Source organism: Pithys albifrons, chromosome 1 (assembly GCF_047495875.1).
Source record: "Pithys albifrons albifrons isolate INPA30051 chromosome 1, PitAlb_v1, whole genome shotgun sequence".
Classification (NCBI taxonomy): Eukaryota; Metazoa; Chordata; class Aves; order Passeriformes; family Thamnophilidae; genus Pithys; species Pithys albifrons.
This window is the reverse complement of record NC_092458.1, coordinates 18,806,761-18,830,800: the sequence shown is the minus strand read 5'-3', so window position 1 is coordinate 18,830,800 and position 24,040 is coordinate 18,806,761. Positions and strand designations below refer to the sequence as shown.

Genomic DNA, 24,040 nt, shown 5'->3' with positions numbered 1-24,040 from the left:
CCAGCGAGGGACAGGAGAAGGGCGCTCCAGCCCCCGCGCTCCATCGGGTAAGAGACTGGGAGGGGGTCCTCAATCAGCGGGGTCCCGTCACACGGGGCTCAAGGAGGGTACGACCCTCCGCCGCCACCAGCCCGCGGCACAAACACAGCGCAGCTCCGCCCCCCAGCACCGCCCGCCAATGACTGCGCCGCGCTCCCAACGCACGCGGCTTATCAGGGACGCGCGCCCTCTGCCCCGCCCATCTCGCTCTCCCATTGGCTACCTCTCGGAGACCCGCCCCTCGATGGGCGGGGCATAGAGAGACTGGGCGGGGTCGGCGCTGTCACGTGCCGGCGGTGCCGGTCCCGCGGGCGCGCGCGGCGGTGCCGGAAGCGCGGAGGGAGTTCCGGGAGCGCCGCGCTGGGCTCGGAGCGGGAATAGCTGAGACCTGACCGCGCTGCTTGCGCTCCCATGGCGCACATCACCATCAATCAGTACCTGCAGCAAGTAAGCGACGCTTCTTAGTGTTTTTTTAAATTAATTTGTGGGCTCTGTTTGAGTATGGGGGTGTAAATACGGTGCTGTCGTTGTTGCTGTAAATACGTTGCCTTGTTTAAGAAATAACCTGAGTGATGTAGTGTAGAAATACATTTCTTTACTCTGTGTCGGGGTGCCGAGGACGCGTACCGGGAATGCCGGAATGGTTCCTGATGTCATGGAGAGCGAGGGGATTTCTCTGAGAGCGACAGGGAGGGATGGACTGTGCCTGCAGGAACAAGTGCAGCTCAGGGGTTCAAGAAATACAGGGATTTAAGATCAAAAATTCGGAGAGTGTATTGCAGGGAGGATGGAGGGGGGGGAGCGGAATCCCAGGGACACCAGCGGCACGGAATGGTCACTGCCTGGCGTTGTTGGAAAAAAAAATCCCTGCCAATTTCTGAAAGAGTTTAAGCAGTTGATTTTCCCTCTTCTGCTGCTGTTTTAATCTATGGATTTTTCCCATTTGGTATGAACTTTCCATACAGCAAAAAGATACATTTTTTCATATTGGGACACAAAAATATGACATATAAAGGACAAGCAATGGGAAATGAACTCTTAAGAAGTAGTATATAAAAGTACTTCCACAACTCAAGAAATTTCCACCTTCATGTCACAATAAACTGTTCAGACAGACTAATGTTTATAAGGAGTTATCTTTAGCAGGAAGCAGAATTAAACCATTCTCACACAAAAAATAACATTTACAGTCTTAATAGGTTTCAAAAGTATTCTATATAAGTGTCAGTCTAATATCAAATATTGCCTTTGGAACAGTATCTACATGTTAAGTCTGCCTGATTTCATTTTAAAGTATTACTTAAAGATTGTGCCTTCAAATATGTGTTTGATGCCCGTAAGTCCAACTGGAATTTTAAAAGCCTAATCAAATCTATCTCACAACTGCTGTATTACAATGTTAAACCTATACATGTTGTATGGAGATCCTCTGGTTTGTTTGTAGCCTACAAATAAGGAAAAAAACACAATAGTGTTCACTCTGCCTTCTTCCTGAGGCCTTTTTGAAAAATGGGCATATTGAAAATGCAAAATTATTCATTCAGTTTTAAACCTTTAAAAACTCACCTTTGATTTGATGTTAAAGAGAATGAACAGTGGTAACAAGAAGGTGGATTCCATAGTCCTGTAAATATGTTGGGTGCTTGTTGCTGGATTATATTCTGTAATGAGGCTGTTTACTTTGGCAGGTACAAGAAGCCATTGACAGCAGAGATGGACAATTTTGTGCAGAATTAGTATCATTTAAACATCCACATGTAGCAAACCCAAGGCTACAGGTGAGAATCTGTTTTTGACCTTTTCTTTTGCTTTGCTTTAAGTTTTGCTGTCTTTCTATGTGGATTCCTTTTCATTGGAGATAAACCTCAGAAACCTGTTTCATAGGCCAGAGCAGGATCCCCTTGTAGTTTTTGTTCTCTTTTCTTCTTACAGCGATTTTTAAAAAAATTTATTTCCTGGGTGGCTCTTTATGTTCCACTTTGAATTGTTTTCTGAATAGGTGCAGTCTTGAAAGTCTTTTCTCACCAAGTCTGCATTAGTTATTAACATGGGACAGTGGAAGTGACTATAAAGAAAAAAAGCAGTGGGAAGTAAGGGCCTGGTGAATCATAGAATCATAGAATTGATTGGGTTGGAAAAGACCTCTGAGTCCAACCCTTGGTCCAACTCCAGTCCATTTACCAGATCATGGCACTCAGTGCCACGGCCAATCTCAGTTTAAAAACCTCCAGGGGTGGGGAATCCACCACCTCTCTGGGCAGCCCATTCCAATGCCTGATTACTCTCTCTGCAAAGAATTTTTTTCTGATCGCCAACGTAAATTTCCCCTGGCAGAGCTTGAGCCCGTGCCCCCTTGTCCTATTGCTGAGTGCCTGGGAGAAGAGACCAACCCCCACCTGGCTAGAACTTCCCTTCAGGTAGTTATAGACAGTGATGAGGTCACCTCTGAGCCTCCTCTTCTCCAGGCTAAACAACCCCAGCTCCCTCAGCCTCTCCCCATAGGGCTTGTGCTCCAGTCCCTTCACCAGCCTTGTTGCTCTTCTCTGGACCTTGGTGTTTGTGCTCTGTGCATTTTGAATGCTTTTACTTACCACTATTACAGAATGCACAGTAGCAATTCATTACACTAGATAACTTCTGATAGAAGCAAACTAGATGGTCTCCAGAAGTCTCTTCCAATTCTAACAATTCTGCCACTGTGTGAAAACTGCCATGACAAAACATCCCTATGATGTTCTGTTTCTGGTGGATTGGATGTTCTTTTAATGTTTCATTGATTTGTTCTATACTTAGCTTCCATCTCCAGAGGAGAAGTGTCAACAAGTTTTGGAGCCACCATATGATGAAATGTTTGCAGCCCACTTAAGGTAAAGATGGGCCTGGAATGTAAAGTCAGTTGTGAGGCATCCAGCAGGGATGGAGAAGGATGTCCTTAAGTTGCTTACCTGTTTGTTGTAGTTTGGGATTATTATGTAAATTCTCTCCCCTGCCACTTAACTGCCCAGGCCAGCGGTTAACAAAAGAAGCAGTTAACTGTTGATCGCTGGGGTGGGGGCAGGTTTGTCTCTTTTGGTTTTTTTTTGGATATTCTCCCCAGTCTTGGCTCGGCGGAACGGGGGAGTGGGGGCTCGAAGGAGGCAGTTAAATGCCTCCCTGACATCCGATCCCGTCAGATATCGGAAGCTAAGCAGGGTCAGTCCCGGATTAGTACTTGGATGGGAGACCTCCTGGGAAATGCCGGGTGCTGTAGGTTCTAGTCGATCAACAGTTAACTGCTTCTTTTGTTAACCGCTGGCCTGGGCAGTTAAGTGGCAGGGGAGAGAATTTACATAATAATCCCAAACTACAACACTGTTTTATAGGGCTTACATCTGAAAAGTTGATATTTATTACTCTTATAAATAATGGTAGACTTGCAGGAAATAAAGACTTTCTCTTTCCTCTCCACATAAAGTTTGCTCTGTGTACCTGGCAGTCATCTACATACAGCCTTTGGCACAGCTTTGGTTTCAGTGCTTGCTGTTTCCCTTGCTCTGTGATTACCAGCTACATGAGAATTTGAGTGAAATAAATAAGGGAAACAAACATTTTTTAAAGGAAATTTTAATATAAAAGTACTCTTAAGACAGCTGTAGTACCTACGTAATTCTGTGAGGCTTTTGTTTAAAAAAATTCTACATTAACATAATCTTTAGTTCTCTTTCAAGTCTTGTTTTTTTAATCTACTCTTGGTGATGGTTTCAGTAAGCCTTAGCATATTAAATCCCCATTTATCTCTTGGATCAGTTTTCCACAATTATCAAGCTTAGTGCTCTGTTAAAATACTTGTTAAAAAATTTTGTTGAGAAAGTTTCTAATCATATTTCTGTGTCTCTTAAATAAACTGTAAAACTTTATGCTTGTTAAGAAACAAATACTTGTTTTACATATGTTTTTCTGATGCACTAATGTTCCTTTTCTTTGACAGGTGTACTTACGCTGTTGGAAACCATGACTTTGTAGAAGCATACAAATGCCAAACAGTTATTGTCCAATATCCTTTTCCATAAATCTTATATATTGTTTTCACATTAACTGTATGTCTTCCTCTAGAATGAGTTCTCCTTATGCCTTTTAAAAATCGAATAGAATGAGTTTTGCTTCCAAATATTCTTCAGCTGCTTAGGTTCCTAAGCAAGGGAATCCAGATACACTCTTCTTTCAGTTTTCTCTAGGGCTGAGAATAATTCTGTCACTTGGCTCTAAAAGAGAAAATTAATTTCTCCTGGAGTATAGGAGACCCTCAAATAATTAATATACCTTGAAGCTTGTACTTGGTTACAGTGAAAAATAATGGTAAAGAAGCTGCTGTCTTATCTGTGGCCACTGTTCCTTCCTGCTGCTGCCACACAAAGGAGTGCGTGGCTGTGCTTATGTTCATCCAAAGTGCATCTTTGCCTCCTGACTCCTCAGCTACTTGATGCTTTTTTGGTTTCTAGTCTTTCACGTAGTAACATCTGGTACCATTCAACTGCTGTTTCTTAAATCTGTGCTTCATGTCATGGCATTTTAAATTCTCCTGAATACAATACATCTTTCCTGCGAGCATTTCAGGCACATAAGGAAGAAAATTGGTGAGTACATCATAGGAAGCTACCAGGAACTAAACTCATCTTTTCCATCTAATACTGTAGTAGTCAAATAAAATTATGCCTGTAGTTTTTATTTATTCCTAGTGAAGCTTAAATCCAGCCTAACTGTTTTGCTGCATGATTTTTTACATTCAGAAGCGTGAAAACTAAACATCTGAGCGCAATTCTGTAGAATGGTCCACAAGTAAATATGTAAAGAGTTTGTTTAAAGTGCATTGGTATTTTATTAAAGTCCCAGTAAGAAAAGTGGTCAGAAATAATAATTCTAACGTAGGATTTATGAAATGCTGCAATCTTGAAGAACTTTCCTCTTAAAAAGTACATCTGTCTTTATTTAGAGGTTAGCATATATTTTTTGGGGTTTATGACCAACTAGCCAAAAAAAAATTGCTTTTTTTCTCATCCTTTACTTATTGCATGATTTGTACATACTAAGTATCCTGTGTTTTGCTTTTCCAGGGCCTTACCTATTATGTATGCCGTAGCCCTTGATCTTCGAATTTTTGCTAATAATGTAAGTAGGTGTCATTAACAATGTCCTTGCTTTTATCTCTCTGATATTTCTACAATGGAATTTTTTTTTACTCTTTGTGCAGCCTAATTTTGCTCAGTTCTCTTTAAGTCATTATTTAGGATATTGTTGACACACTACATTCATCCAGTCCTTTGGAAAATGAGGTTGCTCGGTCTGACCATCTGCAAATGGGAGGGGTTTAGATTTGGGAGATAACAGGCATGGCAAATCCATTGCTATAATACTTTATAAAATGCTGTGTTAAGGAACTGGACTGTTTGCAACCCAGCAGACCAGAGTGCAGAATTACATATTGTTTCTTACTGTGTAATACTAGGCAGATCAACAGCTTGTGAAGAAAGGGAAAAGCAAAGTTGGTGACATGTTGGAAAAAGCAGCAGAACTACTGATGAGTTGTTTTCGCGTCTGTGCCAGTGACACGTAAGCGAAAGGTCCTCTGTACAACTTTCACTATTAAATTCTTTAGAGCTTAATGAACTTTACTTTAGATTTTCCCACTTACTAAGGCCATATATGAGAGCAAGAATGAAGACTTCTGAGTCTTGTTTTAGCCTATTCTCTCTTGACTATTAACTCAGAGGAACAGCCCTTCAGGTTTAACATTCCTCGCAGATATTATTCAAAGGGACTGATTATGTCCCTGTTTCTCAGGAAAGGTGATTAATGCTCTTGTGCCCTGTTCATTTGTGAAATTTGCTCCATTAGGATTAGATGGAAAAGAGGAGCCTGGTTTCCAGTCTTAGCAATTTTAACACTTTTGAAGTGGAAAAATGCTTTTTTTCTAATTTTCTAATTTTCTCTAATCTCATATATTGTAAGTCACTGCTGTGCTACTGTATGTGTTACCTGCAGACTGGAGTGAGGGTTCTGATGCAGATGAATAATATTTTGCATGACATATTTTCATTATGTTGAGATAAAAACATAGCAGAGCTGTTTATATGGGAATACATGTTCTATTTTCACAGTGCTGGTATGGTTTAAGACATAAGGAGTTCAAGGAATTTGGCCTTGATGTTTATTTTCAGACACCTGTGTTTACACTAAAAATCCATAAAATACCTATGGGGTGAATTTACTATAAGGAGAAAATAATTACTTTCTTACAGGGTTTTGTACTAGCATGTTTTTTCTTTTTGTTTATGACAGTCGAGCAGGCATTGAAGACTCCAAAAAGTGGGGCATGTTGTTTCTTGTGAATCAGCTGTTTAAAATTTATTTTAAGGTAGGGTTCAAGTCTGGTAAGATGTCTTCTGTATTTCATATTCTAAGTCAACCCCACTCTTTTGTATATGATGCTGCTTATCTGCACTCTCCAAGTAAAATGCAATTTTTTTTAACAGATCAACAAGCTCCATCTATGTAAGCCCTTAATTAGAGCAATTGACAGCTCAAATCTGAAGGATGAATATAGTATGGCACAGCGAGTTACATACAAATACTATGTTGGACGCAAAGCCATGTTTGACAGTGACTTTAAGCAAGGTACTGTGTGCCAGTAAGACACATTGAAAGTGTTGCTGCTTGGTATGAAATCTGGCTGATGTGTGTGACTCAAAACACAAGTAGAAGACGTAGTTCTGTTTGGGTAGATCAAAGGAAAGTCATGCTGAAAGGTCCAAGGCCCACAGGCTGACTCAGAGCAGAGATGAGATTACATGATACTTCTAATTGTATGTGTCCAGTTTTAAAATACTTGTGTCAGTGAGGCTCCCTGTAGTCTTATGCATTACATGTGTGCATCACAAAATGTATGAGCATTCAAAAGAAGAGTTTGTAAAAGGTTTTACAAAGGAGACTTTGTGACTCTCTTGTCCTTTTCAAATTGCTCTGTACCATGTAGGAAAACTTCAGCAAACAGTGATGCAGAATTAGTTTCTTGGTACATTGATTTCAGAAGATGCAGAAACTGCATTTCCCAGATTTCTAATAGATTTCATTAAGACAGATGCTTCTAGAGCTTAGGTGTACAACTTCATCACTAACTGAATTTGCTTCTGCAACTCTTCACAGTGTCTGGTGCCTGTCAGGCTTATCATTTTTATCTGTTGTTGGAAACTGCTGAGAGACTTTTGTGTTGTTATGCTGTGTTATACTGGCATGTTTCTGCAGCTCAGCAAGTTGTGTGTTGCATGCAGCTTTCATCCACTGAAGAAGTAAATCTGAATTTAGAAAAGAGAGTGCTATACTATCGGTGCTTCTTAAGATTCTCCACTTCTGTAATAGGAGCACAGTAATATCCCTGAAATGAGCTGAAAATTCCAATAACCGTTATGTCTAACATCTAGACCTTGGCAAGTTTACTTCGACTTTCTGAAAGAGAACTTACTTTTCTGGTAATGCTTTGTATTTCATGTGAATTTCCAATTTTTCTTAATGTATTTTGATTGGTGTGATTATTTTTTACATAATTTCAAATGTCATGTCCGAGCTAGATGTGGACATTGAGCACTGAATTTGGGATACGGTTTTAATCCATTTTTGTTGTTAACTCACATTATTGGTACTTTCATTTGTTTCTGCAGCTGAGGAGTATCTGTCATTTGCCTTTGAGCACTGTCACCGATCAAGCCAGAAGAATAAAAGAATGATTTTGATCTACCTGCTGCCTGTAAAAATGTTGCTGGTGAGTAGATGTTACTTTTCTAAATAAGGGAAGGGGGGACACACATGCAGTTAATAACACTGATGCTCAGTATTGTTCTTGGGTTTCTGGGAATTCAGAGGCTGTTTTACCCCTGTAAGAGCCAACATATGTGCATTTAGTAGTTTGAGCACAAAAAATGTTGAGTTGTCATTTATAGCAAAACAGGAAAGGAGAAATTGGTGTGGGGGGGAAACACAACCAAGCAAACAAATGCCTCCCACCCACCCCCCAGACAAAACCAACCTGGCCCTCCTTTCCCCCTACCTTGCTCCCACCCCTCCTAAGGGTGCAACCTGATATTACATCTGTAATAAAGATATCTTTGAGTTCTTTGGAGAAGCACTCAGCAGTGTAAGTTCTGTCATGTAGCAGTGTGCCTCTCTAGTGATCAGCTGCACAGGCAAGCCAGGAAACATGTGGATTCACTAGAACAGATTTGTCTCCTTCTTTCACCTGGTGGAAGGGAGGAGGATATGAAACAGGTGGCTGAGGACTGTTGAGAGGGGTTTGGAACAGCCTATCTTTGGGTTTTCTGTTTGCATCTTGTATATTTTCCCATTCAAGGCATGTGAGAAAGGTCATGAGGTGCCTTAAACTGGTGAGTTTGTTAGTGCCTGGAATTACCGTGGCTTTTCTGGAGCAGTTCTGGTGTACAAGAGGCCCTAAAGAAATAAGATAAAGGTTATTAGTTTTACAGTTAATTTTTTAAAATCAGAGCCCAAACATTAACACTAACCTTAAACTGTACTACAATAGCTTGGATGTTGTGGTTTTTTATTCCTAGCAGCTCTCAGTAAACATGCAACCGAGTTCTGCTCTCAGCTAATCCTCCATCCAGGAAAGGAGTTACCAACAGCATAGCATGATGTAACTAAATTTAAAGTCTGACCAAGTCAATGTGCAATCTGATCTTCGTTGTGTAGTGGAAAAAGCAAATTTTCTTTTTGATAGTTCAGTCTTACCTGATTTAGCAATGAGAATTTTGTTTCTTTAAATTTAATCTTGTAGGGGAGGGGGTTGTTGGTGGTGTTTGTTTTTTGAGAGGACATTTTTATTTCTGTATGGAGACAGAGAACAAAAATTCTGGTACAGACTGAGCCAGCACTTGACAATGTTGAAGCACTGCTTGTGTTTTCTTGGGAATGCTTGGTATTCCCAACGTTCTTCTGTTTGTGGATTAGGTCATGCAGTCATGATATAAATTTTGAATCTGCCTAGGTCTCATGGCACAGGATCTTGATTTTGCAAATTTGATAGCTGTTCCTTAACATTAAGTATCAAGACCCCCTAAATCATGACAAATCAGTAGCTATTGTGGGTTGAGCTACAAGATATCTAACAGGAGCAGGGTTGTCGTACAAATTCTTTATTCACTTCTTATTCTATAGCAAAAAGTGTCTTTTAAGAATTTATGGGTTTTTTTGCTTACTAGATTCTATTGAAAATGCTTTTGAGTTTACCCTGCAAAACTTTGGAAACCATTTATTTTTCAGGGCCATATGCCAACAGTTCAGCTCTTAAAAAAGTATGACCTTATGCAGTTTGCTGAAGTAACAAAGTCTGTGAGGTATGATGCTTGTTTTGTTGCTTTGTGTTCAAAAAGTATTAAGTAAAAGGTATTTATCTGGGATGATTGAGGAAGGCAGGGGATGCATATTCCTACCAAGTCAGACAATTTCTTTTCTGGTTTGGGTGAGACCTTCTCATTTTTTAATCTTTTCATCCTTGCAGTGAAGGCAATCTTCTCCTACTCAATGATGCTCTGACAAAGCATGAGACCTTCTTTATTCGATGTGGAATCTTTCTTATCCTTGAGAAGCTGAAAATCATCACATACAGAAATCTCTTTAAGAAAGTGTAAGCAAAACCAAACCTGTATTTTTGCAAAAGCAGATTTAGTATGGTTTTACCTGGGACTGAGGTAGAAATGTATATGCTCCTTAGTTCTCTCTGAGAGAGCTGACTTCCTGTTGAAGTGAATTTATGCTAGAAAGGCCATTTTTATAAGAACCTGAATTTTTATGTGATTATTTTTCAATAACATATTTTTTCTGTTGTTTCTTTCAGGTATTTACTACTCAAAACCCATCAGCTATCTCTAGATGCCTTTCTGATTGCCCTGAAGTTCATGCAAGTAGAGGATGTTGATATTGATGAAGTCCAGTGCATTTTAGCTAACCTTATATATATGGTATGTGCCGATCACTTGTTGTCTGGTCCTTCCAGACATCAAGCAGTAAAAAGTACTGGACAGAGAATAAAAGTTTTTTACAAAACCCACACCAGTAATCCCACATTTTATTGTATAAAAAAGTCAATTCACTTATGCTGAAAATGGAATGTTTTCATTTGCCCTGAGGATTTCCTCTAGTTCCCGCCTTTCTTTTTTTCAGCAATCAGTTAAAATTGAAGTTGAATTTTACATTATAAATCTGATACTGACATTTTTTCCATATATGCATAAATACTGATTTAAAAATACAAACATTTTAACTGGAACCAAAAAGGATTTGTTTTGAATTTGAAGTAGCAGACTCTTGACCTTCTAACATTAGAAAAAAACAAAGCCGGATTTCTTTGGGTTTGTTCCACATTTTGTCTTTTACACCAAGTGGATTTCAACTACCCATGAATGGAAAAAGGCTTGAAATATAAAGATTTCTGTTAAATCGGAGATTTTGTAGCAGCCTTGTGGTGTCAGCAAGAAAATGAACCACATCTCTGTTTCTGAAACAGATTATTTGATGTGGTGTAGGTCACTGGAAGATTTCTTTCAGTGTTACAACACTATGTTTGAAAAGGAAGTACTTATGTCATTTAGTTTATTAGGTGTAGAATACTAACTGGTTAAAATCCTCATTTTAAAGTGACCAAGAGTAAATTTAGAAACACTTCTGTAGAGCTGTGTCTTTTCAAGGCAATGTAAGCAGACCCATAGGGGGCCCTGGGAAGAGGCTCTCAGACTGACAGCACCCTTATTACCCAAACATGGGGGTTGTTCCAACTTTCTCCTTGCTCTCCAAATTGACCCACTTACCTAAATTGGACCCTTATAGGTATTAAGTACAGCAGTGCAGCGAGGATTGAACATACACACACAGCTTTGCTATGGTTGCAGGTGTTCGCTTAGGTTATAGGGATTGTGTTAACAGCTCCCACAACTAATGTTTCCTTTTTCTCCTTCTGCCAGGGTCACATTAAAGGCTACATATCCCACCAGCATCAGAAGCTTGTGGTCAGTAAGCAGAACCCATTTCCGCCACTGTCAACAGTGTGTTGAGTATTGCATCTTATCCATGCAAGTACTTTCCAGATACTCAGCTTGCCCAGTGGAACTGCTCCTAATCACCCCAACACTGTAAATTACATGGCTCATGTCCAGGACTGGAATACCAGGAACTGTTTGTGGTTCCTTTCTCAGAGTGACCAAGGCTGCCAGTGTTACCAAGTGTGTTGGAATGAAGGACTGACTTTTAAATGACAGTTTCCACAGGCTTTCTAAATCATTCAAAGTATTTAATGAAAAAATAAAGCAAAGCATTCCGAATTCCTTACGAACTTCTTAAAAACTTTCCTAAAGTACTTTGTGTTACTATTATTGCAATTACCTTTCAGAGAAAAGTATCAGCTTTTGTTACTTGTGTTAATCCATTCTTCAGAATGGAAAGGTTTTCTTACATGGTCTCTTCAGTGATCTTGCTGGTATTAAATACTCTCTTCAAGCTTTCTCTAAAACTAGAGAAAGTAGAAAACCAAAAGCTTTATTGTGTCAGTAATACTTATGGGTTCAAGTAAATGTGGATGGTTTGTCTGTAGGTGCCCACGGATGAGTTTGAGTTTTTTCTAGTTCTGATAATATTTAAATTTTGTAACGTTGAACAGAAGCTGATGTAAGTAACTAATCCAGTCTCTGTTATATTTTGCTTCTGGGCAAAACACTACCACTGGATCCAGAATTTTCAGTGTTACTCCCTTGGGGGGTTGGTTGGTTTGTTTGCAGGGTTACAATGTAACTTTGTCCAGGCTAATGAGATGCTAGTTTTGGAGGGGTTAAAATTATTTTTAAAGGAAATTAAACAGTTTTTTTCCTGTCTTTTACAGTTGGGTTTTGTTTTACCTTCTAACTGACATGCATTTTTTAGCATGATGAAAATGTCAAGTCCTGCATCAACACAGACATTTAAAAGCTTGAAGTTTCCCTTATTCTTTGTAAGTTTTACTTGTATGGATCCTGAAGTAATATGAATTTGCTGAATCTAACCTCAGGGTAACAAGAATTTAAAATAATAATTGCCTTCTAGCAACATTTAAAATCCCAGAAAAACATCAAAGTATTTTGAGTTTTAGGATGAACAGTTCTAGGAAATTTGAAGTTAAGTCAGTGTTTAGTAAAATAAGCAGGTTTACTGCATCATGACGTTCACAGTACTGCATGTCAGCAGAGGAAGGAAAGTCAGACAGCTTTTCTGTTTAAATTGGAGTTACATACTTTTTTCATTGTTGCAACTTCCATTGCTGCAAGTTGTGATAGAGTCAAATGGGTGTACTGGCTGCATCCGTATGTTTTCTTCCAATGACTGGTAGTGGGTTGATGCTTGAGAGTTGGTTGAGTTTGTTTCTTATTTCATTTTTTGTTTAACCCATATCATGTACCTTGCAGTGTTGGTGAATAGAAGTGTTTTCCAGTCAGTGTCTTCTAGTGGCCAAGATCCCAGGATACCAGTCAGAAACCAAGTGCCCTTATACTCGGTAGCTAAAAAGCTTCCTGCAGCCAGTTGTTTACCTACAGCCTCCTGGAGGGCCCCACAAAACTGCCTGTTAGTGAGGCTGATGTTGAGTATTTGTTTGCAGTCCTCAGCAGGAAGGTACGAAACCTGCAGCTCATCACCTTGAAGTTCATCACCTTCCATTCTCCAGCCACTGACTGTGCCAGCCAGTTTTGGAATTAAAACATGTTCTGCAAAGTCTCTTTCAGGGGTGCATACAGGAAGGTGGTAGTTGTTGCACTCAACATGCTCTTGAAGTTGTAGCAACGCAATGTTGTTCTCGCCAGTGTCTTCATCGTACCGGATGTGTATGTGCTTCTCGCTAACTTGCATTATCTGCTCAGCTCCACTTGTTCCATTAAGCCCTGGGAAGCAATGGCATTGCACTGTTCTTAGGAATAGTATATCAGAGACTGTAAGCTGCATGCAAGCTGACAACTGCCTGGTTGTGCTGAGTATTATGTGTGGCAGAGAAACTAAAGGTGCTGTTTCTCAAAACAGCTGCAGTCAAGGGAAACTAGGAATAAGACGATCACAGCTTTTTAAGGCCGTGTAGAAGCATGCATGTTCTGCAGTAAGGACAAATACCCAGCACAGAAGTGAATTTTGACATGAAACAAAAGCCACCTCTAAATCCACTGTGTTTAGCTTATCCCTGGGTGCTGAGTTTTGAATTGTGTCTGACGCAGTTGTCCCTGCTCGGCTTGGAAGGGGGCATGGGGCAGTTGTAGTTCTAGCTCAGATACTATGAGTGAGGTGTTTAAATGCAATGACAGAATATTTGTTACTGTAACAAAATTTTTAAGCAGCAACAAGTTCAGTAATCTTTTTTAGCTTGTCAATACTAAATTCTGCTGTAACAAGAGAAAATGTGTTGGACCACCTACCAGCACCAACCCTGATTTCAACACGGCTGTGCAGAAGGGCACACTCTGCTGTGGTCAATACGAAGTTACTTTTTAGCAGCACTCCTCCACAGAAGCCTTTCCCTTCTGAATTGAGCAGTAGTACCTGAGAAAATGCAAAAAGACAAAGATAGCACTGTCCATTTGAGGTTGAGTTACGGTTTTCATGAATTGCTAGAAATACCTGCCAAGGAAATCGCTCATGATTTTTCTTCCCGGTTTCACTTATCAGATTATCACTGTCTTGAAGTCTGCCACATGCACATTCATCTAGCAAATGAATTAAAAGAAAAAATCAACACCTTATGCTGTATAATTTTAAGATGGCTAATACTTGCAAATGCCTAATTGGTTTCATCTTGTGTTTGGGGTTTTGTGTTTTAACCATGGAAAAAGAGAATGACAAAATTCTGAGCTGGTGAAAATTGGAATAATTTGCTTGATATTTTTAGTCATAATAATTTAAAAATGGGCTGAACATTTTGGGTCATTGTATTAGGCTTGTAGTGACCAGGTTTCGCTGTGTCTAACTAATTACATGAGGCTTCCTCTCCAGCCAACCATCAGCACAGCTTGTGTTTTCAGTTTTGTATCCTCTATTCAACATGTACCAAATAGCTGATAGCTGTGGCCCAGTGTGGATAAGGTAAATCTTGGATTTTCCTTGTTAAAGTTGTCACTCTAGGGATGTTCATGGGTTTTTGTTCAAGTTCTGGTTCAAACAACATGAGTTCTCTTCATTGGATCACCCAGTTACCTGTATTTATCACACTTTCAGTTCACCTTGTGGTTCGGTTTTGTGTCACACAGAGTGGATTGGGGTTTGGTGCAGCTGAACCACAAGACACCCTCCAGGAGCACACATAACATACTCTCATAGTTAATGGGTGCTTAGTCCACAGGAATGAACTAAAGCTGGTTTGATGTAAAGCCCACCTGAAGGTTGCACTGAGTGTGGACATCAGGCTTTTATCCCCAAAAGTGTGGCTCTACAGCTGAACTCCTCTTTGGCTGCCCCACTTGGTAATACAGACATGGGTCTAAGTATACTTCTGTGTTTTCAGTAGACCTCCTTTATAAGGGGATGAGATTGAATGACATACCTAGTATGAGATTGAAAAAATGAAAAGGGCTACTGCTTCAAACTAATTAATATGTCAGCAAATGTTACCCTTCATTTATCAAACCACTGGATGCCTGATGGAAATCAATTGAACCTCATTCCCAAACAAGGAGGGGTTCAGTGGAGTTATTCTTTCAAACATAGTGGAAAACCTGGTGAATGATATGTAGGATGATGCAAGTCCTCTCTGCAGACTCATATTGAAATGTTCAGATAAAATATTGCTTCTTTTACTATTACTATGGCACCTTGGGTGGTGGTGCCTAGATTCCTTCTTTTTCTACCCAGTAGTATTGTTACTGCTTGATCCTTGAAGCAGGTTGATCATGCCTGGATACCAGACTGTGGCTTGTCCATCCCAGACCTGAACAGGTACCCTCTGTACCTGCATGCTCACACCTACCTAATGCAATGCACTGTTTTTCATCCTTCCCAAGCTCGTAGCCATCAGCACAGGAACAGCGGTAGGAATCACTTCCTGGGTAGCAGAAGTGCTGACATCCTTCCTTTGCATGGTGGTGACATTCATTTTTAGCTGAACAGAACGAGAGGCGGAAAAATACTGGGAATAGTTCACCTGGAGTATTCTTTCATAGCTTGAGTCCTCTTTATGTTTTATTTTTATTCACTTTGTGTGGATCTGGGATGGTAGTATTTCCTACTATGTTATTTTTTCCATGTTAAGCAGAAATTGGAGAGAGCTGAGTCTCTGCAGCATCCACAGGCTCATCGCAAACTCTGCTCCCCCAGCACATCCCTGAACAGACTCTGCACTTCTTGAGATCTGGGGAGCATTAGCCATGGGCCAAACTGGGCCTTCCATGTCACCCCATGGATGTTTGAACAAAACACTGAGTATCTGCACAGAGAGGAACTGTTACACATGTTAAGAAGGCAAGTAAGTATTGCTTGAGGAAGAAAGTGGATAAGATTTCTGTTTTCAGAAAGAATAAATACATAGCACATATTTCACACACTTGTGCTAAGAAACTTTAAATTACCAGGTGCCAAAGATAAGAAAAAAAGAAAGGCAGTATAAACTTTGAAACATGCTCAGTCAACTTTCCATATCTGAGGAAACACTTAAAGCTTTAGCACAAAGCAACAGCTGTTTGATCTAGCTTGTAGGTGAAGAAGTAGCAAAAATTCTCGCATAACATCACTCTCTAAGACTCATGCTGAGCAGATCCAGTTCCCAGCACTGGTCCAAGCTGTGTCACCTCCTGTGCTCCTGCAGAAGCTGGTCACAGTCACACCCCTTGTACAGAGAATGACCCTGCCTTGCTGCCGCCAGGGCGTCACCCACCCCATGGGACCTGTGAACCAGCAGAAGTGCTGATGTAAGGGCTGGAAAGTAGAACCCAGCAGATGTAAAAATGTAGGATCTGGCCCAGGGTGTTTCATGTGCCAGAAAGCATCTGTTTTGCTTATGCCTTTCACTTCCACTGGAAACATTTTTCTGGAGTCCCTCTGTCCTGAGAGACTGGCTTGTGGGTGTGTGTGGCCTTGGAGGCACTGGGCTGTCTGGGAAGCCAAGCACTCCAGCACTGCAGCCGTAGTTCTTTGGGCCACCTGGGACCACAACAGGACAAGCAGCTAGGTAGGACAGATGGCAGTGGCAGGCTGGCTTTTGGAGCCTACCCATGAGGCAGATTTCCATCAGTCCTTTCACTGCATCCCCAGAGAAGGGAGGCTCAAGGGGCAGGGACAGCCTGCATAACCTTGGAATGCCATAAAGTTTTGTAGATGGGTAGCACACATCACTCCTGCTCTGTCAAAAACTCAGTGTTTTAACCAAAAACATGACGACTGACATAATGGGAGACCTGCATATGGTTTCACATGAACTGCCTCTGAAAGGAGAAGATAGGGCTTCTCTAGAAGGGGGTGATGCCTTACCAAAAGCACAGTTCTCTCCCTCGTAGCCCTCAGTACAGGTGCAGGTATAGCCACGAATGCTGTCCTCACACACGCCATTGTGCTGGCAGGGGCTTGATGAGCACCTCCTGCCATCTGAAGAAATAGAGTGGGATGAGTCACTACCACCACTGACCCCAAATCACATTGTCCCCTTCCCAGCATATGAGCTTTCCAATTGCAATGGTTAAACTGCAAGCACTCAACAAAATAAAAAGGTGGTGACAACAGAGAAATGTGAAAGCAGTTTGAAAGGAAATGAGATTAGTCTCAACAAACTGCTCCTCAGGGGTAATTTTAGCCTAGGTCTGTTTCCAGAGGCACTCTTGCAGCCCCTGTCAGAGAGGCTGGGAGGTACCTAGTGGCAGAGTCTCCTGGATGCTCTGCTTCAGGGAAAAGGACTGAGTTATAGTTCATGAGTTTGTTACAAATGTAGTATGAGACTGGTGGTTTAGGTCTCCCCTGTTAGTTCATATGCACTGGATACAAAAAGTTGGCATCAAAATTCTATAGCAAACATACAGCAAGCAATATCAAAATAGGAGGAAATCTAACTGTTAAATCTCTGTACAATTATTATATAGCAGCTCAGACACTATCAAGCTTAGTCATTCTGATGAACCAAATACTGAAGCCAGAGGATGTCCTATTCACTATAAGTGAAGCACAGGCAGAGCTGTCAGTTCCCCTTCAAACTGCCTACTGGAAACATGCCTCAAACAAAAACTGTTTATTGTAGAGGTAAGCTATGAGTGAACAAGCTAGAAAAGCCTAACCTGGGGCAAGTTCAACCTTTATAAAATTTAACACTTCTTCAGACAGGTTAGCTTCAGTCAGTGGGTTGCCCTAGTTTGGTATCCAGACAAAAACTGTACCTAGTACTGAGAAAAAACGCACCAATCACCATCTGCTCAGGCTATGTGCATGCATATCTTTGAGTGTTAAATGCACTAAAATACTGGCTGAAAGAGCTACCACCTTCAGCCCATCTGCAGCCAGATGCCACCAACATACCCCAGCACAATTTAGGCCTCCCAGGAGAGTTTTTGGGTGGGTTAGGGAGGCCTCATCTGCATAGCTGAGAAGGCAGAGGTGAGGAGTGAGGACTTCCAACAGCAGTGGTGGGTAGCTGGAGCTAGGGAAAGGGTTATGCCTACAGCCTGAAGCAGTTAGATGGTTTCAAGCCTGTGAAATGCATGCTGGGGATAAGTAAATCTAGCACCTAGCTTCATTAAAGGAGGAAAGAGAAGATACGAGGAATTAAAGAGAAATTGGCATGATTTCTGTTCCTGGAAAGCTACTGGGATGATTAAACTGTAAGCATCCCTCAAAATAAAAAGGTGGTAAGTAACAACCAACATGCATTTTTGAAGATCAAATAATCCATACCATTTATATCTAATCACGTTATAGGCTAAGGAACCTAGGGGGAATCAGTGAACATTATAGTAGAAATGTCTCAGATGACATTGAGGTAGGAAAACACACACCACTATAAGACATGTACAAAACTGTATGGAAAGTGATGTTTTAAGAGAGATTGTCAGTGGCTAAGTTTATACTGTTAATAGAGGAGGGTCAGGGACAAGTATGACCTCAGGCAAAGTGCCCTGACATCTGGCAAGATGCTGCTACATCAGCTTTGACTTGAAGGATCAAGGTGGAGCAGTACAAAACAGAGCCAAAGGGTGACCCTTCAGTTAGGTGGGTGCTCAGCCTTTCTCCCCAGCATACATTTATTCACAGTGCAGGTTTACCCACTGTACCCTGGACTTTGGGGGGAAAGCAATACACATTACAGAGGTCTAGAAAATGAGATTACTGGAAGACAGGATGAAAAAAAAATGTTTGTTTAGTAAGGAGGAGGAAAGAAGCCACTTTTCAAAGACAACACTCTTTAAAATGTTAAAGACATCACAAAGAAGGAAACACGCACTGCTGTTCTGTAGGAAGAAGACAGGACATATGGCTTTCAATTACATCAAGGAACCCATCCCTGAGGCTGAAGCCAGTAATGGGTCTGATTGTGGCTAATCTTGTTTGCATGGGCCATTCTGAACCAGTTGCCCTTCTCTCTTCCTAGACTAGAGAGGATGCCTGCATGACATGCTTAGTACAAACATTCAATGACTGAATTTAGAAATTAATCCCACCCTCACAGAAGTAATAAAAGCCAGATATTTAGCATCATTCCTTCATAACATTTATAGTACTGGTAGGATTCTTCTACGTAATAATTCCCTAGACTCAGTGTTTTAGTGGCTTCTGCAGAAAATGAATACTGACTGCTGGTTTTGCCACACCTTATCCACTGTCTAAACCTAAGATTAGAAATAAATAAAAGCTAAGTTAAAAACAAGAGAAAAGCTTGGGATGAGGTATGCAGAAAAGAGAGGGAATAAGGCATAGTCACCATAAGCTGGTGCCACAGGCTCCTTGTTCAGGAGGCATCTAGTTACATCAGACCCTCAGCTTCTGCAGATTTGTTTCTTGCCTTTGACAGCTGCCAGGGGATGATGCAGTGCCAGCATCCAGACTTTGTAGACAGCCCAGTAGCTTTTAGCACCTATTGATCTCACTCAGGCTTAAGTGCTAGGTCTTTGGGAGATTTTGCTGGTAAAGCTGTGCTGCTCTGTTGTATCTGCAAAACAGACATTCTTATGGCCCAGGTTGTTTCAAAATAGCTTTAAGTTCAGAAAAAGAAGTAGCCTATTTACTATGATAACATTTGCTTACTCCAACTTTTATTCTTTTTTGCAGCCTAAAATTTTTTCATATTTACTCCTCTTTTAAAACATTTTACACAAGACTTTTCCTTTTGCTTTACTAGACATGACTGACTGATGTTCCTTGCAGAATAAACTGCTAGAAACTCTTAGAAAACCAGCACTGGGCTGAATCATAATGTTCACAGGGTGACCGTGCTATGAATGAGAAAAATCAAGCAGCCAACTTACCATAGTAAATATCCCAAAACATTTTCTGTGGGGAAGAAAAAGAAAAGGAAATTAGATTCTAATTCTCAAATAATGTCATAACCCATACCATAAATATTTTGATAAAACAAACACATGTTATGGGATAATACATATTACAGTTTGATGTTTACACAGTTGCACAACTACAAATTCTGCCCTGCTAGCAAAATGTGCATGAGATGGGAGAGAGTTTGCCTCCTGACTATTTTATTGTTTCTTATTAAGCTATAAAAGAAAATAAACACTTCACAGGTCAGAGAGGAACAGCTGAATCCTTTAGCAGTGCAGCCTCCCAGAAAAATGGGCTAGCTATTGTCTCCCTGGCATGCACCAGCCTGGGGAATGACCCCATCCTGTCCATCCCACCTGGTCCCCAGCAGGTGCTGTTGAAGGCAGAGGGGTCAGAGCAGAGCTGGAAGTCACTGGCACTGGGCACCACCACATGCCCTACATTTCCCTTGGTACTGCAGCTGACTCAGATGCTGCTTTCCCCAACAGGACACCTCTCCCTACCGCTCCCTTTCCCAAAGCACCAGGGCTGTGCATGGGCAGCCCTACAGCTGTTTCCTCTGCTTTCCCTGCAAACAAAACCTCCATCCAGGCTCCTGTTAAAGAGTGCAGCATCCATCTGTACATGTCAGGAGGGCTTCTTATGCAAGGGAATTTGCAGCTACTGACCAAGTGAGTCTCTCTCTATAGATCCCAGTACTTGCTGGTGTGTTGCTTCCCTCCATTCCAATCTTAGAATCACAGAATAGTTTGGGTTGAAAGGGGCCTTAAAGATCATCTAGTTCTCCCCACCATGGGCAGGGACACCTTTCATTAGACCAGGTTGCTCAAAGCCCCACCCAGCCTGGCTGTGAACACTCCCAGGGATGGGGCATCCACAGCTTCTCTGGGCAATACGTTCCTGTACCTTACAACCCTCAGTTAAGAATTTCTTCCTAATGTCTAATCTAAACCTACCCCCTTTCAGTTTAAAACCCTTCTCCATTCCTTCTCCAACAACAGGTGGCTCTCCATTTTTTCAGTACCTGCCTTTGATTTCTGTGACTTGGGTGGTGTGGCTGGAGCACTTGCCAGTGAAGACTGGGGTAAAAATATCATTGAGTACCTCACCCTACCTCATGTCCCAGTAAACAGTTCTCCTGTTTCCTTCTGGAGAGGGCCCATATTTCTCCTAGTCTTCCTTTTGTCACCAACATACCACTAGAAGCTTTTATTGTTGCCCTTGACATCCCTGGATGGGTTTAATTCAATCAGGGTTCGGCTTTCCTAACCTGATTCCTGGCTGCTCAGACAGTTTCTCTGCATCCCTCCCAAGCATCTACCTGTCCTTACTTCCATCCTCTGTAGGTTTCCTTTCTGTGTTTGCATTTGTCCAGAAGCTCTTTGTATTTCTGTGTGTGGTCAGGATGGGACAAAAACCATGTGATTTCACAATATAAGGCACAGGACACATCATTTTCAGGAGGGACTTAAAAAATGTCAGAGCTGATCTTCTCACTTCCATTTTGACCATGGAAGAGACCTGCTTTATACCTACTGAGGTGGGAAGTGCAAAGATTTTACATGGAGAGAAGCCCAAACAAAGGAAGCAGGCTGTGAAGCTGTGTTTGATAAGAAAAGGATCAAGGCAGCAATCTTCCTTATGCACACAGGAAAACAAAACACTCACAAGCATTTCATCATTTTCAAATACTTCTCTTGCTTCCTCATGTGTACATCTCTCTTCAAGGCATTCCCTTTCCAAACTGCCTTGGAGGACCTCCTCCAGAATGTGAGAACTGGCACGTCTCTGTCTCTTCATAACGTTGTTTGCATCATCAGCTGATATAAACACTGAAATATTATATGACAAAACACTGATGTAAGTACTTAGATTCATCTCCTTGAATACTTTTACCTCCTTTCTAAAAAGAGAAATAATTTCGGCTGACCCATTATTTCAATCACATTAAACTTACACACTTAAAGAGCTCTACTTTCTTAGCCCAAATTCAGCATAGAAGTCATGACCTTTTACTTTTAGGAAATTCCTGACTTGCTCCCATGCAGAGATAATTTGAAGCCCTTCCTGACATATTTTTTTACTGCATGAGACATACAGAGCAGCAATGCAGAGAGGCACAGCAAGGAAAAGGATAAAAACATAAAGCCAGAGGTTATTTTGTGAGACTGCATAGAGGTTTCAGGCTCACAGGTAGCAGTGAATATTAGTTGTAAAAAATTTTGATGGTGGATCCAAACTGACACTCTTCAGTCTTAGTTCATGGCAATTTATTTACTGAGAAGCAAAGCCATGGCATGGCTGATCTCTCAAGCAATTATCTCTTAAGGATAATAAATAAAAGCTACCCCTCAGCAATGCTCACAGTTAAGGGGGCTGTATCACATATGACCCTTTCTGTGGAAGGTACCACAATCTTTTCGATTTGAGTAAAAAGGAGGAGATCAAAGACGTGAGAGTTATTGGATCTTAAAACTCCTCTTTGCAATGATACCTGAGACAAAACCTGCCTGCCAGCTGGGTGACTGGTGGCGCGATGGAGCCTGTTGCCTCCCACATTAGGCACTATGTAGCTGTGTGTGTCAGCACATATTTGTCAGTTCTTCTGTACTTGGAAAGTACAAATGTTGGGGCAGGGAATGTTTGGGGTTCTTTTTCTCGTTTATACTGGGTTTGGGGGCCCAGCACCACTAGGTTGAAATAATCACAGAATTTGAAAATGTGAGATCAAGAACAAAATGATTCTGAAACTGCATACTAATGTTTAGCTATCTTTTTGAAGGTTATCCCATAAGCAACTGGCTTGCACATGATATTAAAAAAAGGATAAAAAGAAAGGCTCATGACTGGGATTTTCATTTTGAAGAGTTGTTTGACCCCCAGCACACATTTCTGCTGTGCTGTGGTTCTGCCACATCCAGCACAGCTGGCAGTGCACTTCTGCTGCTCCCAGCAGCGTTTTGACCTTCTTAAGAGGTCACCATCTTTTCCTTCCTTGCCTGTCTCCTCCTTATTTTTGACAAACCATGAAGGATTAATACAGAAACACAAATTTCTTCAAGCTATAACAAGCATGCGTCCTCTTTCATAGGACTCTCTTATTTCAGCAGCAAATAGAAATATAATACAAAATTCTCTTTAATATCTGAGGCACTTTAAAAATGGTAAGAAAAGACAAAATACTACCCTGGCATAAATGATGGTACTTCAAAATTACATTGCCTGGGTAACCTACTGTAGTTTTCACTTAGATGCATGAAATAAATAGGAGAAATGTAAGGAAAACTAGGAACAGACATTTTTCAGTGATTTCACCCTGTGCTACAAAGTAAACATGATACAAGGTACAAAATTACTCATGCTTTTAAAGGAGTGGCAGCACAAATCAAAATTAAAGGTGCAACAAAACAAAGGCCATACCTGTCTGCTCTGTCTGAAGGAAAAGGGCAGAGAGAAGGAACAATATTATCCAAGAGCACCTTGCCATTGTTACTCTCTGAGCCTAATGGTGTCCGCCTGCATTCCTGAAGCTCTTGGGGGAAATGGCTACAGGAGAGATGAGGTTTAAAGTCCAGCTACTCATGAGAAAACAAAACCTCTAAGGGCAAATCCTGGCTATAATGTCAACACATGAAAAAAAAAAAACGAACCAAAAACCAAACAAAACCCAACCCCTTGCTTAGTGGTGCAACAGTGCCCCTTCTCTTAGTGGCCAGGCTGACAGTGAGGACCTTTGCCAGTGCTGCTGAGAGCTGCTCCAAGATTTGGGTATTCCTCCTATGCCCCAGCCTTCATGTACTGTAACTCAGCACGGGTGGAGATGAACAGTATGAACATTTCTTTGTACTATATCAAAGCACAAGTGGAACAAAGATGACAGGGACCAATTTTATGATCTGGCTCTTTCATACACTGTCGCCACAAAACATTTGCCAAGGCTTAGCTGCAAAGGGCAAATCCTACCAGCTTTTGTAACAACTAAGTACCCAAGCATGGGATCTTTCCCCTAGGGATGCATCTGAATGGATATGGCATTTTTCTTTTTTACTGCTAAATTTGTAATGCCCAGCCATGAAGGAAAGCATAGAAAACATTTCCTTGATATCAGGATCCCAGTCCCACAGAGACACGCAGAGACACACAGACATGCAGAGTCTGTGAGAGGAGGTGTACAGGAAGTACAGAGAAGACCAAAGCACTCCCTGGGCTGCTCAGCTAGGCACCCAGAGACTGGGGCGACCCTGCTTCCCAGTCCTGGACAAGACAAAGGATAAATCCAATAGCATGCAATGGTGCTGCTGGGAGTTTTTTGGCTTCCAGCACAGGCAGTCTCCTGGGAAGAACAGGAAACCAATTCTATACTGAGAGCAACAGCTGTTGAGAGGAAGAGCATATTTCATTTAATCTGAGTTATAGATACCATTCTGTGTTTTCATGGGTGCTGGTTTAAAGGTAAACTGACAGGAGAAACGAACTCAACACGAAAGAG

General features: G+C 41.2%; 2 protein-coding genes across 2 annotated transcripts; one reads left to right on the top strand and one right to left on the bottom strand.

Annotated features, from left to right (window-relative positions):
* Positions 1–316: 316 nt before the first annotated feature.
* Positions 317–11,952, top strand: PCID2 (PCI domain containing 2). Its single transcript, XM_071571754.1, has 14 exons — positions 317–486; positions 1,728–1,817; positions 2,833–2,906; positions 4,007–4,074; positions 4,613–4,652; positions 5,130–5,184; positions 5,522–5,625; positions 6,355–6,430; positions 6,549–6,690; positions 7,731–7,831; positions 9,346–9,419; positions 9,584–9,709; positions 9,920–10,043; positions 11,043–11,952. Exons 1-14 carry the CDS (start codon positions 451–453, stop codon positions 11,130–11,132), a joined length of 1,200 nt encoding a protein of 399 aa, XP_071427855.1. The 5' UTR covers positions 317–450; the 3' UTR covers positions 11,133–11,952.
* Positions 9,133–23,117, bottom strand: PROZ (protein Z, vitamin K dependent plasma glycoprotein). The gene is made up of 8 exons (XM_071571632.1): positions 22,972–23,117; positions 21,220–21,383; positions 19,521–19,545; positions 16,546–16,659; positions 15,050–15,181; positions 13,708–13,793; positions 13,506–13,629; positions 9,133–12,983 (listed from the first exon to the last, which is right to left on the bottom strand). Exons 1-8 carry the CDS (start codon positions 23,036–23,038, stop codon positions 12,472–12,474), a joined length of 1,224 nt encoding a protein of 407 aa, XP_071427733.1. The 5' UTR covers positions 23,039–23,117; the 3' UTR covers positions 9,133–12,471.
* Positions 23,118–24,040: the final 923 nt, after the last annotated feature.